The sequence below is a fragment of the Micrasema longulum genome, unplaced genomic scaffold (genome assembly GCF_059751315.1).
Source record: "Micrasema longulum isolate JH-2025_06_02 unplaced genomic scaffold, ASM5975131v1 h1tg002388l, whole genome shotgun sequence".
Taxonomy (NCBI): Eukaryota; Metazoa; Arthropoda; class Insecta; order Trichoptera; family Brachycentridae; genus Micrasema; species Micrasema longulum.
Window position 1 is genome coordinate 104,605 of NW_028279537.1, and position 14,298 is coordinate 118,902.

The 14,298-nt window shown below is 31.3% G+C and overlaps 1 protein-coding gene across 2 annotated transcripts; it reads left to right on the top strand.

The window, feature by feature from the left end:
• Window positions 1–12,027, top strand: LOC148272298 (uncharacterized). Of its 2 annotated transcripts, XR_015824881.1 has the most exons (7): window positions 1–474; window positions 990–1,052; window positions 1,276–1,365; window positions 2,335–6,265; window positions 6,382–6,448; window positions 6,528–7,572; window positions 8,463–12,027. XR_015824881.1 is itself a non-coding variant. In XM_088240226.1 (4 exons), the coding sequence occupies exons 1-4, from the start codon at window positions 6,205–6,207 to the stop codon at window positions 8,772–8,774; spliced, it is 1,485 nt and encodes a 494-aa protein (XP_088096352.1). In that variant the 5' UTR covers window positions 6,037–6,204; the 3' UTR covers window positions 8,775–12,027. The 2 variants fall into 2 exon arrangements, 1 of the variants encoding a protein (XP_088096352.1); XM_088240226.1 differs by lacking the exons at window positions 1–474; window positions 990–1,052; window positions 1,276–1,365 and having other exon boundaries at window positions 6,037–6,265.
• Window positions 12,028–14,298: the final 2,271 nt, after the last annotated feature.

Below are 14,298 nucleotides of genomic sequence, written 5' to 3' on the forward strand. Positions count from 1 at the left end.
TTTGTTTCCACCAGGCAGTTTTCAGCCAATACAAGACTTTCTAGTCATTCTTCCGATGTCGCACAAGCCACTTGCTAGTAAATCAATACAGTTTGTGGCGCAACTGTCGGCGGCGTGTGCCCAGCCACGCCGTGCCGGCCGGCGTCCTTCTAGACGAACCGCCAATTTATCCGTTTCCATTCGAAATCGCTGTCACACTGCTCTCTGTGTTTTTGCACTTTTTCTTCGAAATACCGAGTTGTTGCGTACCGAATCGTAATTCTACGAAAAAACTACATCGTTTTCCGAAACGATATCCACATTTATTTAAAGAACGGATCAATCGTGTTCAAAGTCCCAAATTTATGAATTTATCCGATGACAAGATTAATCGACGTTGTTTTGTATGCATTAAACACTTCAACGCATTCAACTTTAGCCAATACAATGACATCCAGCTTTTATTGTGCTCTGTGCCTACCATTGGATTGCCAGGTAAATTACATGATATTTCATACATAATTATTTCAAGAATTTGTCTCATGTTGCACGTTTATTCGTCCCGTTTGCCTGCCCTGCAAATTTATAACTCATAGGGAAAGCATACTTTTATTAATCTGGACCCATTTTACAATTAAAGTTATTAGTATTTCTGCAAGAAAAATATATGTACGACTTAGGTTAGCTTTCCACTGTAATTGCACCTTATTTATCTGTCTTGTGTCTATACAATTGCAAGTCTGCTTTTGGAATGTGGTGTTTGTGATTTGTCTTACAGTTTTGCTATATCGTTCCATATTTTTTGTCTCAATCGGAGTTTATATTGTTTTTACAGTTGATTAATCGGGTTATAATGTATGTACAAAGTTGGCGTAGTGCCTTTTCCTGCAACTTCCGACATTTTTATTTGGTCATTATTTACAAACAATTACTAGGGTGGCATGGTGTGTATACAATTGTAAGGATGTGCTTTTGCAATGTGGTGTTGGTAATTTGTATTTTTTTTACAGGGTTTAACAAGTCACCATCCAAAGAAAATAGTTTTCATTATTTACTTGGTGAACAGAGTTCGGGTATGTATTTCTATAATTTTCACATTTCCTTACACCCCTTCTTTCAGACTTATGTTCTATCTCAGTTATTATATTATCGTTAATGCTTTCTACACGTCCTAACCATCTCAGATTATTCTTTTCTATTCGTTCAAGCCTTACTCGATCTTTCAAGGTTTTTCCTGAAATTCTTGCATTATGTTATCTGGTATGATGTTCATTTTATTTTTATTGTGAATTACAGTCGGCGTAGCTGTTACTGAAGAACTCCCCTGTGCACTCCCGGAAGGCGTTGCCAGTTGCAGTGGTACGACTTTCATCCAACCTATTTCTGGTTTGTAGTAATATTTTTTTATTTTTGTAATAAAAATTTACAGACATACATATTTATATATAAGAGAAAGAGAAACATCTTTGTTTCTTTGTTAAAAAGAAAAAAATAAGAAAAAATACATATAAATTCAGGAGAGTTCAGCGTGTGTAAGAGTTAATGGGAGATTTACATCTTGGTTTGCGATCTCAAAAGGCATGAAACAGGGATGTGTAATGTCACTATGGTTGTTTAATCTATACATGGACAACTGTATGAAAGAGATAGAATGTATGGGTATTGGAGCAAAAACTGATAATTTTTCAGTCAGCTGCTTGTTGTATGTTGATGATGCAGTTCTGTTAGCAAGCAGCAACGAGGATTTGCAACAAATAGTCTCTAGAATGTATGATGTATGCCTGGAGAGCCAATTGGCGATGAACCAAACTAAGTCAAAAGTGATGATATTTGAACGTAGTTATACAGAAAGCAGCCAGCCATAGAAAAGTGAAACTGAGATAATAGCCATTTTGTGAAAAGGGTGAATTATAAAATCTACACAACAGTTGGAATGTTTTTGACTAACAAATGATAACAATGAATACATAAGTTTTTTTAAATATTACAAACAAGAATCTTATTATGTATTTGACAAGTTTAAATGATTTTTATAGTACCATAAGATTTTTCTAGTTTTGTGGGTGTTTTCTGCAAATTTACAAATGCCGTTTTTGTGATCGACAAAGACTACAGCGTCTGAGCGTGGGCCATTCCTTTTTTAATTATTAAAAAGTTTATAGCACATTTATATCGTATGACATGACCATGAAAGTGACCCTCTCAGTTGAAACAAATTTCTGACCCATAATTTTCTCCAGCAAATCGGCATATTAAAGCTGTTTGTATTTTCGAAGAACTTAAAATGTATACATACAGTTACTTGTCCGACTCATTGACACATTGTCACATATTACTAATTAATAATGTTTTTAGATATCAACGCTGATGACATATCAGGCCCACTGCGTATTTCTGGTCTGAGTGCACTCCAGCAGAGTAATGTAGTCCAGTAGTCAATGTTAATATTTAGATTTTTCAATCACTTATATGATATTTGAGGAAAATAATTGTATTCTGTGCTTTCCCCGCTATTATACCCGACCCAGTGATTACGAAAATATTGATGTACTTCGTTGAATAACTAATTGAATATTTTAACTTTAATATAATAACTCCTATCTAGTGAGGTCCCAATATCACCGGAAAACCCCTTAATTAAGAATATAAACAAATAAGTAAAGAGCCATAAAACATAAAAATAATTTACCATGGAACCTGATGTTTGTCAATTAGGATGTTTGAATATTAAAAAAATAATTTGTTAATTTATTATAATGGGTACCCACAGTAATGGGAAATTAAAATGTTTTAGCTGTTCATTAGGTATTAATTATTACTCTACAAAAAAAACGTAATTATTATTATACAAACTCTATTCTACAAACTATTCTACAAACAAAACGTAATTGTGGTAAATGAGGTATATCAGCTCGATATTGATCCAAGAATACTTCAGAAAAAGTTTCTTCGATTTCTTCCTTAAGAGTCATATAAACTATCATCACATCACTTAGAAGTTGATCGTTATTGTCTAATTCACTTTCGGAATAGGTTGAGCTGCTAAGTCTCCAAGTTTCTCGGTGAGGTACTATTATTTCTATATCACTTTCACTATCCGTTATCATTTTGAATGATATATTTTGTAAATTTATTCACAATAAAAAGGACGCTTTGCAGAGTTAAATTGTTTGTTAGAGTAACAAAGTAAGATTAAATATATACATATATAAATGTAAAAAATATGTAATTTACCACAGCTGTTTGTAATTTCGGCAACTGTTGTCCATCTCGCTCAATCCATTATGCGTGAACTAGCTATTAGTGAAACGGAATATTTTTCTTGGAAGAAATATCAATTTGTGAGACAGTTGCACAAAAACTTTTTTTATTTTTTATTATATTATTACAACTACCAAGAAATAACATAACTTCTTAGTACATTTACCAGTTATCTTTAAGTTTCAATCTAAATAACTCCCTACAAACATTTAGACATACTCTTAAAATATTGTTGATTAAAAAACTTGCATAAAAAAATTAAAGTGTTTTTAGGCATTACCTAGGAGGTGAAATAATTTATCTAGATGAAACTCACCGACATCAATAAAGGTTTGATGCCGCCCGTCAATTAAAAAATGCGTTTGTAGTGTCTAGAGGCGATTATTGTAATGGTATCTATGCAGGTCTACCAATGAACAAAATGACTCGCCTACAATCTGTATTGAATACCGCAGCGAGACTTATTTTCGGAATCTCTAAGTTCAGTCATATCACTCCACTACTTCGGGAACTACACTGGCTACGTTTTCCACAGAGGGTGGAATACAAACTCTGTTGGCTTATGTATATGTCACTGCACAACTCTGCTGTAAATAAAATAAATATCCTGAAACAGGAAACCCGTGAATTGTACCTTCGGGGTGGTACTGAATATAAAGTTCACGGGTTTGAAATTGAAGGCCATGAAATCGTACAAATGTTTGATGTGCCACATCTTTTGAAGGGATTTAGAAATAATATGCTAGTAAAAGATGTACATTTTATTCAAAATTCTGTATCAAAAATAGCAAAGTGGTCCCATATTGTACAATCATACACATACGATCAAGCAAGAGGGGAAGACTTTTTCCAAATGCACAAATTAACAGATTGTCATATTTTCCCTGATAAACTTAGAAAAATGAAGGTCAAGGTTGGTGTTCAGCAGGACAGTAGGAACTACCATGAAATCTTTGGCAGATACTGTGGATGATATTGACGATGGGGCATCGCAGACTGCTGATCTTGTCTTATTTATAAATAAACTTATCGACAGTTTAAATGGCAGTTCTCTCAATGCTGATAGTATTATTTGTAAATACCGTTGTGGAGTCAGATTAACATCTCCCTACTGGAAATTTTGGCAGGAAGCTATTTCCATCTTAAAATCAGTAAAATTTGTAGATTCCTAAAACCAAAAAATATCAATACCACCTACAGTGCGTAACTGGATTACAACTCTGGAAGCAATATCATATTTGAGTAATAAATTACTTACATGTTATAAATTTACTTTTGTGCTTCCACGTAACCTTAACCAAGACCCCATTGAAAACTTTTTTGGCATGGTAAGAAGTCAGGGTGCACGTAACATTAACCCCTCTAGTTCAAATTTTATAGATGCTTTTAAGTCGCTTCTCATATCAAACTTATCTCATACTCGCTCCATTGGAGCAAATTGTGAAAATGATGACGGTGAAATTTTAGATTCATTAAAACTTTTTTTAACATCGGACATCGAAGTCACTCCTTACCAACAAGTTCTTCAAGACAGAAAAGTAGTCAATATGTTGCGGTTTGTAAATATATAGCTGGTTATGTGGCAAAACGGGCTCTATCTAAATTTGGATCTTGTTGTGAATGTAGACTGGATCTTAAATCTAAAATACAGTTACCGGGGCATAGTTTAATAACTTCTAGGGCATGTGGTCCAAATACTTTAATCCACCCAACAATCAAAATCTATAAAGTTTTTAATACCATTGTCAATCACTGCAAAAATAATTTACCGATTATTTGCCATAAGTTTCATGTTATGTCGAGTTTGAAGGAAATAGTACTATCTAAATTAAATCCAGCATGTTTATCTTGTCCAGCACATAGAGGCCATCTTTTCGATTTTATTGTTAACTTAGTATTACGATTATGTATTTTTTCTTGGTGTAAACAAATGAACTTTCTATTAACTGGGCGAAAAAAATTAGAGTCTTGCATTGTTGATCCTCTCAAATTACAAGCTAGAAAGTCTTATAATAAAAGACTTAAGAATAAGAAGCGCAGACAATAAAGTAGATACATGCATACCCTTTTCTTCTTACCTGCCATATAAGCACTTCATTTCATTACTTAATAAGCATATAAGTGCTTCCTTCTTGTTTTATTCCTAAGCAGCAGCCTAGAAATGTCAATGTGAAATAAAATAAATTATCCACCATTAATAATATTCTTTTGTTTCAGAATGGTGATTGTTGATGCCATGGCTCTTAATCTGCACGAAGAAAATATTTTTCATCCAGGAATAGCAGGGATCCAATGCTGATCACAATGCTGCACAATTTTTAAATAATACTCAATTGTTATTTTTGATAATCCAATATACTAACCACACATGTATATAATATTATTTTACAAGTGTCAGTTTTCTTTCTCGATTCTTTCTGACGTATATAATAGAATTGAGCGATTTATTTTAACAGTAAAATAAAACTATTAAAAATGTTTTTAAAATTTTTTATTTATGTATTCCTATTCCATAATAAATTTAATGTGCAATATCAATATAAAATTGTTTTTTTAAATACAGGACAGAAAAATTAAATTGCGTGCTAATACTTGTATTTAATTAAGCAATTTTGTATTGATATTGTACAATAAATATCAATATACGATGCAACGCGGTGATTTGAATTTTCGCGCCATCGTCAAAGCTTCTTGTATGCCACACTAAACAGCGCTGCGATCGACGCCCAAAGTGCTTAGATATAGTACCATAGTTTCCTATCTAAAGATATCTGTAATCTGTGGTTTCCACTTATTGCAGTCTGCGTTGTCTGCGGTGTGGTGTAAAACGAAAAGTGATGATACAAGGTTATTTTTTATTGAAAATAGGATCTGAGGTTCAACTTCAAATAAGTGAACGATTAATATCAATGTTATTGAATCAATTAAGTATTTTGTATTAAGGTAAACTAGGAAAATATAAAAATGAATACCATGTCTCACAGTACCGCCGGGTTTGACCAACAATGCAATAATTTAAGTACCGGTAAGTTCTCAGTATGATTACCTGTTATATTGTCTGGGTTATTAATCGATGCAGCTTTATCTCATACACAATAGATATCATTATTACTCGTAACATGATGTATATATTTTTTTCAGACGGATCAGACGATGACTTCAACATGGATTTGAATGATGACGGGTATTCTGTTGACTTTATGACAGAGTAAGTTGTTTGAAAATATTAAATTTCGTTTTAAATTATCGTGTTCTTCCAAATATTTAAATGATTCCTTTTATTGCAGAAATCTGGGTCAAAATTCCATCAAGTTGATGATATCTCAATTAAGATTGACATGTGTAGAACTTAAAGTGGCTCTTAAGTTACAAGGCACCAATTTACTTCTGCACATTGATCATTTGAAAAAGAAGCACGAATTATTACAAGGAGAAGTTGCTTTGATCAAAAGACAGGTGGGGAAACAACAAGTCATACAACCCACTGAAACACCCCTTGATGTCATCCCCCACGAAAATGACGCAACAAAAGTTATGGATATTGGTGAAATATTTCAAGACACTGTAATGCTACAAGAAAACACACTAAATTCGACAAATGTTTGTATTTCTCAAAGCATGGAAGTTAAAAATGGTAACTCTACGGAAGAGAATGAATGTCATACGGGAGTTTCAGAAAATGACGCTTCTCCATTGTGTGCTCAAGTGTTGGAAGCATCCCAAGATGTCGAGAATTCGAAAATAACAGAAACAGTTGTTCAGAATTCATCTGAAAATATCACACCATCTTGTATAAACTGCGAGGAAGGAAGCTCTAACTTGATACTGAATTTCGAACATTCTTCAAGCAGCGATTGCGCTACTGGAAATAATGAGACCTCTATCATCAAACATGTTCAAATGAATTCTTTCCAAAACATGTTTTCCTGCGGGGTTTCCGCTCCTTCATCAGATATTTTGCAAGTTTCGGAGTCTAACGATTCTAGCGACAACCACGCTGAAGAAACTAATAACAACAACGGCATGAAACCTATTAAAACAGACAAGAATTACAAAAGTAACTTCTCAGATATAAAAGAAATTATTCTCAAACATCTTATAGAGACCGAAGGTAATGGAATCGAACTTGAAGGAATTTTGCGAATCTTACCATCAAACTACGAAGTAGTACTCAATCACATTGCTGTAAAACATTTAAAGATTGTACGAGTATCGATTGTAAATAAAAATCTCCTTATTGCGAAGACTGTTAGCAAAAAAATGATCCCGAAAATTCACCCTGCGACTGACAGATATTATATTGTCGAGTATAAAAAGATTTTGAATGAACAGGTAGGTTTGTGAAATTTTTAAAAATGACAAATGTTATTGAATTATCTGAGAAGACAACTCAGTAGTGATTTTAGCCATCTTAGCTTTTACAAATTTTGATAAACTAAATATTATTAACATATATATTAAGACGAGTGATACTTTAATCCGCAAATTTGGAAAAACCAGAAACCGGTCACTGATTTTTCCAAATTTGTGGAATGAAGTATCTTTTATTCCGATATTAAATTATAATGAACTTCCATCAAGAATTTTCTTTTAAAAACTTGAATGTTATATAAAAATACTTTTTTTTTACTAAATGACAGTAGCTATGAAAAATCTTAATTTCTCAAATTACTAAGAGGGATATAGACCATTCATCAGCATTTTCAATACAAAAGATGATTCATGCAAAAAGGCGACCTTTACATGATATAGAAGAATATTCCTATCTAATATATTACATAAGAAAGGTACATGGCATGAACGGGTAAAAAAGAGAATAAAAGCTTTATTTGTGGGACACTCGGTTCATATTTAATGAAACAGGTTTTTTAATGAATGTAAATCAAAAATATTTTTTTAAACATACTAAAACTACCCCATTCCAGCAATTATTGATTTTTTTACAGTTGTTATGCCAGCCGTGACCCAACTTTTTTTTCGTACGATTTATTAGACAAGGAGCCACATTTTGTTAGTTTTTAATATTACATTCTATTCATTCAGGAGGAAAAAAATACATTAATATCTTGAAAATGGAAAAACTACAATGAGCCCGTTTTTTTCCGTGTATCCTTCATATGTAATAACACTAAACTCCTGATATAACACTGGAAACTCATAGATTATTGGGAATCCTCGGAAATTTTCAAAGATAATATTTTGATTTTCTTTTTACATTTCAGAATAGTGACAAGAGTGCTACTAATTGCATGGGAAGTGTCAAATTCAGAACAGAAACATTTGAGTCTAGCGATTCAAGTATTCTCAATTCAGAACAATGTATCAATATTTCACCTTTAGATGTAGAATTATTGTCTGATGATTCTGTTTGTGCGCCAGAATCTGCGAGTGGAAATATTACTGTTTCAGCAGACATCCACACAGATCAAGAAATACTCAGTTTAAAGAGAAAAAGTCTCACGGATCTCGAAGACATTTCAAAGTGTAAAAAAAGCAACAATTCCGACGATTACCATTCCTCTCCAGCATGTTAACTCCAAAAATTACCAGTAATTCAAGCACTTGTGACAAGGAAACAAACACTGACTCAAATAAATCACGAATTGTGAAACCTATTATTTTGAGTAACCAAGTTGTAAAAGGAGACTTTTACATTAAAAAAATTATCTCAGATAAGCGAACTGAACGAAACGCTACAGCGAACATCCTGTCCGCATCGCCCAGGGCAATAGCTCCGCAAATTTTAAATTCCGGGCATGAATCACGATCAACAACTATTGGCAAACACGAACGTAGAAAAAGTCATATTGATAAAAATACCAGTGTCAAGATGCTACTTCAATGTTTGAATACTGACAAAGGGACAAATCGATCCAATCCAAATTCACTTTGGCAAGATTCAATAACACCGACGAACCATAACGGAATCAAATACGCTAACAGTTCGACACAGCAATCTCTTCAATCCATAATGAATCAGTCGTGTAATGATTTTAGTTTTGGAGATACAGATGTAAAAACAGCTGAAAAATATAGCTTTAATGCTTCCAAAAATAAGGGAAAAAATTCAAAGAAACATGGCACCTATGTAAGAACCGAAAAGAAGCAACTTTCGACCATTCCATCTGTCACTTTGAGAGAGTATGTGACTTGGAATTTAGATGATGATGAAGATGAAACTATATTAAATTACAATAAAGAAACTGAGGTAGACGAGGATGTTTGCATAATTGAGGTGGTAAATACTCCCATAGAAATAGACTGAATCAAACAACTGTGATTGATTACTTTTTATGAAAAAAATATTTATTACTATGAATTACTTCTGCCAGAAGAACTTTTGCATTTTATTTATTTTTATTTTTTGAAACCCCCGACAGTATGGGTTTTTTTTCGGTTTGAAAAAAATATGTGTTATGGAAGAGACTAGAATGATCTAGGAAAAATGATAATAAAAAATTTGGAAAAAAATTGTGAAGTAAAATAAATCAGGCCATATTATGTCTCGCATGCATATTAGCCTTACATGCGTTAAAAACCTAAATTATAACCTGGCCATATTTGGCACATCATGCACTTATTTGGGCTTATACTATAGCTTTGAGAAAAGAGAAAAAAATACATATTTACTTTTATACTTTAAGCCAAATATGACTGTATGCGGAAGGGGTTAATGTTTTTTTAAAAATTAAAAATGTATTCAATTTGCCCTTGTGTGGCTTTGTCACATAAGTCTACATACAATACAAGACTTTATACATCTCTTATTTAGAAAAAATGTAATGAAAAATAACTTTTTCAATTATTTGTACAAATTATGGAAATAGATTATTAAACATCATATTATCTTTATTTTTTTTTTCATTAAGACTTGTATTTTTAAAAAATCATTTGTGAATTTACAGCACCGTTTGCAGATGGATTTTTTTGGTCTTTTAGAATTAATGTTAGTAAATATATGTATATAATCACTTGCCAACTTTACTATGTCTATGTGTTCTTCAAAAGTGTATTCATTTTCCATAGTTGATACCTGGGTCCTGATTTCAATGGGAAGTCAACATTTATCTTTAATTTTATCTACAAAGGGCAAATTAAGTTTTCTGTATGAAAAGCAGAATATGCATACATTTTTTTCTTTTATACATGTTCAATTATAGGTTACCGATGAAGATACTTTAAATGTTTATGCAAATATACTCATTTTTATAAACTAATATCGATTTTTCCTTATAGACAGTCGAAGATAACTCTGTTAACTTCCCATCGGGGCCCTGAGATATTTATGATTTACCTACATAATTATATGTACATACATTTATAATCTTAATTCAAAATACAATTAGTACGTAATTAAAAACTAGCTTATATCCCCAGATGTTACCATGCATTCATAAGTATAATCAATGCCATATTTCTGTTTATCACCTTCGTGGCTCTGTAGTGTAATGACTAAGACTCTTGCTCCCAGTATGGAGGGTTCTGGGTTGGGTAACCGGTGATTTTTCTAAATTCTGGGTGCTCTGTGTCCTAGCAATTTACTGTTATAGGGTCATTTCCTCGGAGTAATAAGGCGCTACCGCTGTAAAGCCGCCTATACAGATAAAAATCATTTTAGAATGATCAATCACGAGTAACAAAACAGTTAGATATTGTTTACAACAAAAGCAATAGGCCGTAGGTGCTCGGGTTGAGGATTGCAAGGGCAGTGGCGAAACTGTCAGTTACACGTCTGTTAAACCAACAATTTGCAACGCTTTTGTTCTATGCAATAGAGCGAAATGCCGTCTCTACATCTGTGGTGCGTTATTACTCAGGTCTTAAAACATTGTTTAATCATTTAATTTTTTACATAAGCAAAAAATTACAGAAACATTATTCTTTTCCATGCAACATTGGATAAATTTTCTACAAAGGTTTCGTATTTTGAATGACCTAAAATAAAATATGCATATCTTGAATTACCAAAATCTTTTTTTTTAAAGGAAATATTTGCATTCTTACAATTGCAAATATTTCGATTTCGGGAGCCATTTTAAACAAGTAGTAAATAACTCGCTATTAGAAAATAGGAATCAAAGATGAGTGCCATTCAGACCTGTGTACTTAGAAAAGTACTTATAAAATACACTATACATATATAACTTATTTACAACTTATTACCATTTATTACTACATATTTACATAAAATTTTAAATACATATTTATTGGGTACGGGAGAGTAAGAATATGAATAGGGAATGGGACGTTGATATTAGAGAGGTCGGATAGGAACTCAGGATAACAATCATTTATGGGGCATCAAAAAAAAAACATGATTAAGATCTTCCTCCTCATGCTGACATTCGCACATGGCAGAGTCCTGAACAGGTGAGAACCATTCCAACAGAGCCCAATGCGTATTCTGCAAATGGAAGATGTCTCAAATTAGTTCAGAATTACTTTAGAAAACTAAGACTTTTCTGTTATATTTGGTTTCAATTGGAAAAGATGTCTTCCCTTGGCTTGGGAGGAGGCTACCCAATATTCTTGCCTGTGCAAAGTTGCTTCTCCTTTGTCATAACGAGGAGATCACCTAGTGATAGAAAATGACTATAGGCAGGATCCCCGAAACGAATGAATTTGAGATTTAGTAATATGTTTAAATGTAACCACCGATTATTATTTTTGCTAGTGATAAGTACTTGAATTGTTATTTTTAGTTATGAATGTATACTTCTGTGTTATACTCTGTAAGTTGCTAGTTCATTACTATTTATGTCTGTAATTGAATAAAAATATACCAAATACGATTTTTTTTTTTTTAGTGGGTTGTTTTTTATTTAAATTTCATTGTTTCTTGAGTCAGGAGAGCAAAAACGTGTTGTAAAATCTTTGTAATAAAATCACATTTCTAGTACATGACCACTGAATGTATTGTTTTTGTACATTCTTTTTATTTTAAACATTTTGGTGCCTTAAAAATAAGAACTGATTTTGGATATTTTCGATGTGCTTGTTTTAAAAATACCTAATTTGTTTTTGTAGCAGCTCTAGTTTTTGAGATATAATTATATTAATTTTGATAAAAGAATAAATAAGCAACCTGGGATATCTTTAAAAAAGTGATCGTGGTTTGGTTGGACACCAGATATCCGGCATGCCCCTAGACCTTATTGTCTAATAAAACAATAGAAACACAGAATTTCTCTCAGTCTATAACAAAGATTTTATGTCAATAAAATAAAAAGCGCCTAAAATATTTTTTTTTTATTTTTTTATTATATTGAAAACATATTATACATAATTATATACAATATTCCCAAGGAGTTTTTTTAAAAAAAAACTCATTTAGGGACATACAGATAATATTTTTTTAGAGACGTTTTTAAATTTTAAACTATAATATTATTTAACAAAAGCAGAAAAATTAAAATTATGATATACTACAAATTAAAAAGGGTATGAAAAATACTTGAAAATAACAGAATAAACAGAATACTAGGCATGGAAATAAATTCAAAATAATGTTTACATTATGCAATCTGGGAAAGAAAATTGAAAAAGTTTAAAAATTACATGGATGTATATATACATACTGAACTAGTACAAAATAAAATCATTTTTTTTAATTAACAAAATATGCGCACACCCAATACAGGTTAATTTTTTTTATCAAAAACGTTGAAAAAATTGAAATTATGTATACAAGCCAAAAAAAGTATATAAAAAGAAAAAAACACAAATAACATTTAAATAGTATTAAAAATTACATACACAAGCAAAAACGGTGAAATATTAAAAGGTATATGTTCAAGATGCGCATTCTCTATAAACTAACATTATTTATTCAAAGTACTTCTGGAAAAAATAATTCTTCAATTCGCACGTCCTATTTTGATGATTTTTGTAATGATCCCTTTTTGATCAATGAGTTGCATATCAATATGGTTTATAAATTAAATTACCATAACGGTTTTAGGTTTAATTTCACCCCTTGCGCTTTGTTTTTTTCAGGCAAACATATTTTTAGTTAAAAAATATCTTTTGAGCATTATAATGGAATAAATATATATGGTGTTTACATTAATTAAATGAATATGCATAAGAAAATTGTATTTTTAACAAAGAACTATAAACAGGTGGATAGCAAAGCATCTGTAGAAATAGTTTTTTTTAAAATAAATTATGTTCATGTAGTTACATAAATTCTTCAAGACAATCTATATACAATTCACAAAAGTTTTGATTATGAAAAACAATATTAATGTATTGGTTTACTATTTTCCGGTTATATAAAAAACTAAATGTGCAGTGTATCTTTAATAAGAATTAAAAATAAACTTATTATTCATTCAATTCAGCTGTGATAAAATTAATTACAATATCTGCACAAAACAAAAATTATGGATGTATTATGATGAAGAACATTTCTCATTGTTTTTAAAACAGAATTATAATAGTTTAAAACATATAAGATATTATTTTCCCAGGGCCCCGATTACAATGGGAAGTTAACATACTTATCTTCAACTGTCTGTAAAGTGAAATGGATTTTTATGTTCCAAAATTTTTTTATTTCCCTTATCAATTTTAATAACTATAAAAAAAGAAAATACCTTATTATCTTTTAGAGAGTATTTTCTTTTCTCTTTCTTATGTTACACAAAAATATTATAACTGTCTATTTTTTATAGGAGCAAAAATTCATAAACATTTTTTGTATACCCACGAACAGGCCATGCCTTTGTCGATTTTTTTTGTTTACTATTTTTACTGTTAATATGTATTTCATTGCTATTTAATTATCCTTTATTTTTTTAATACTCTATTTTACCTCTTACGTATATTTTAAAAAAAAAAACTAAAAAAAATAATAAAATAACGTGTAGGTATATTGGCATAAAAAATTGAAGTATTTTTGTCGGTGACCTACAATTCAATTGTACATGTTTCGAAAAAATAGTCAATCTGCATAATATACAGATTCTCATAAAGAAAATTCGATTTTACTTTATAGACAATTGAAGATAGCTCTGTTAACTTCCCATTGTAATCGGTGCCCACGTTTTTATGAAT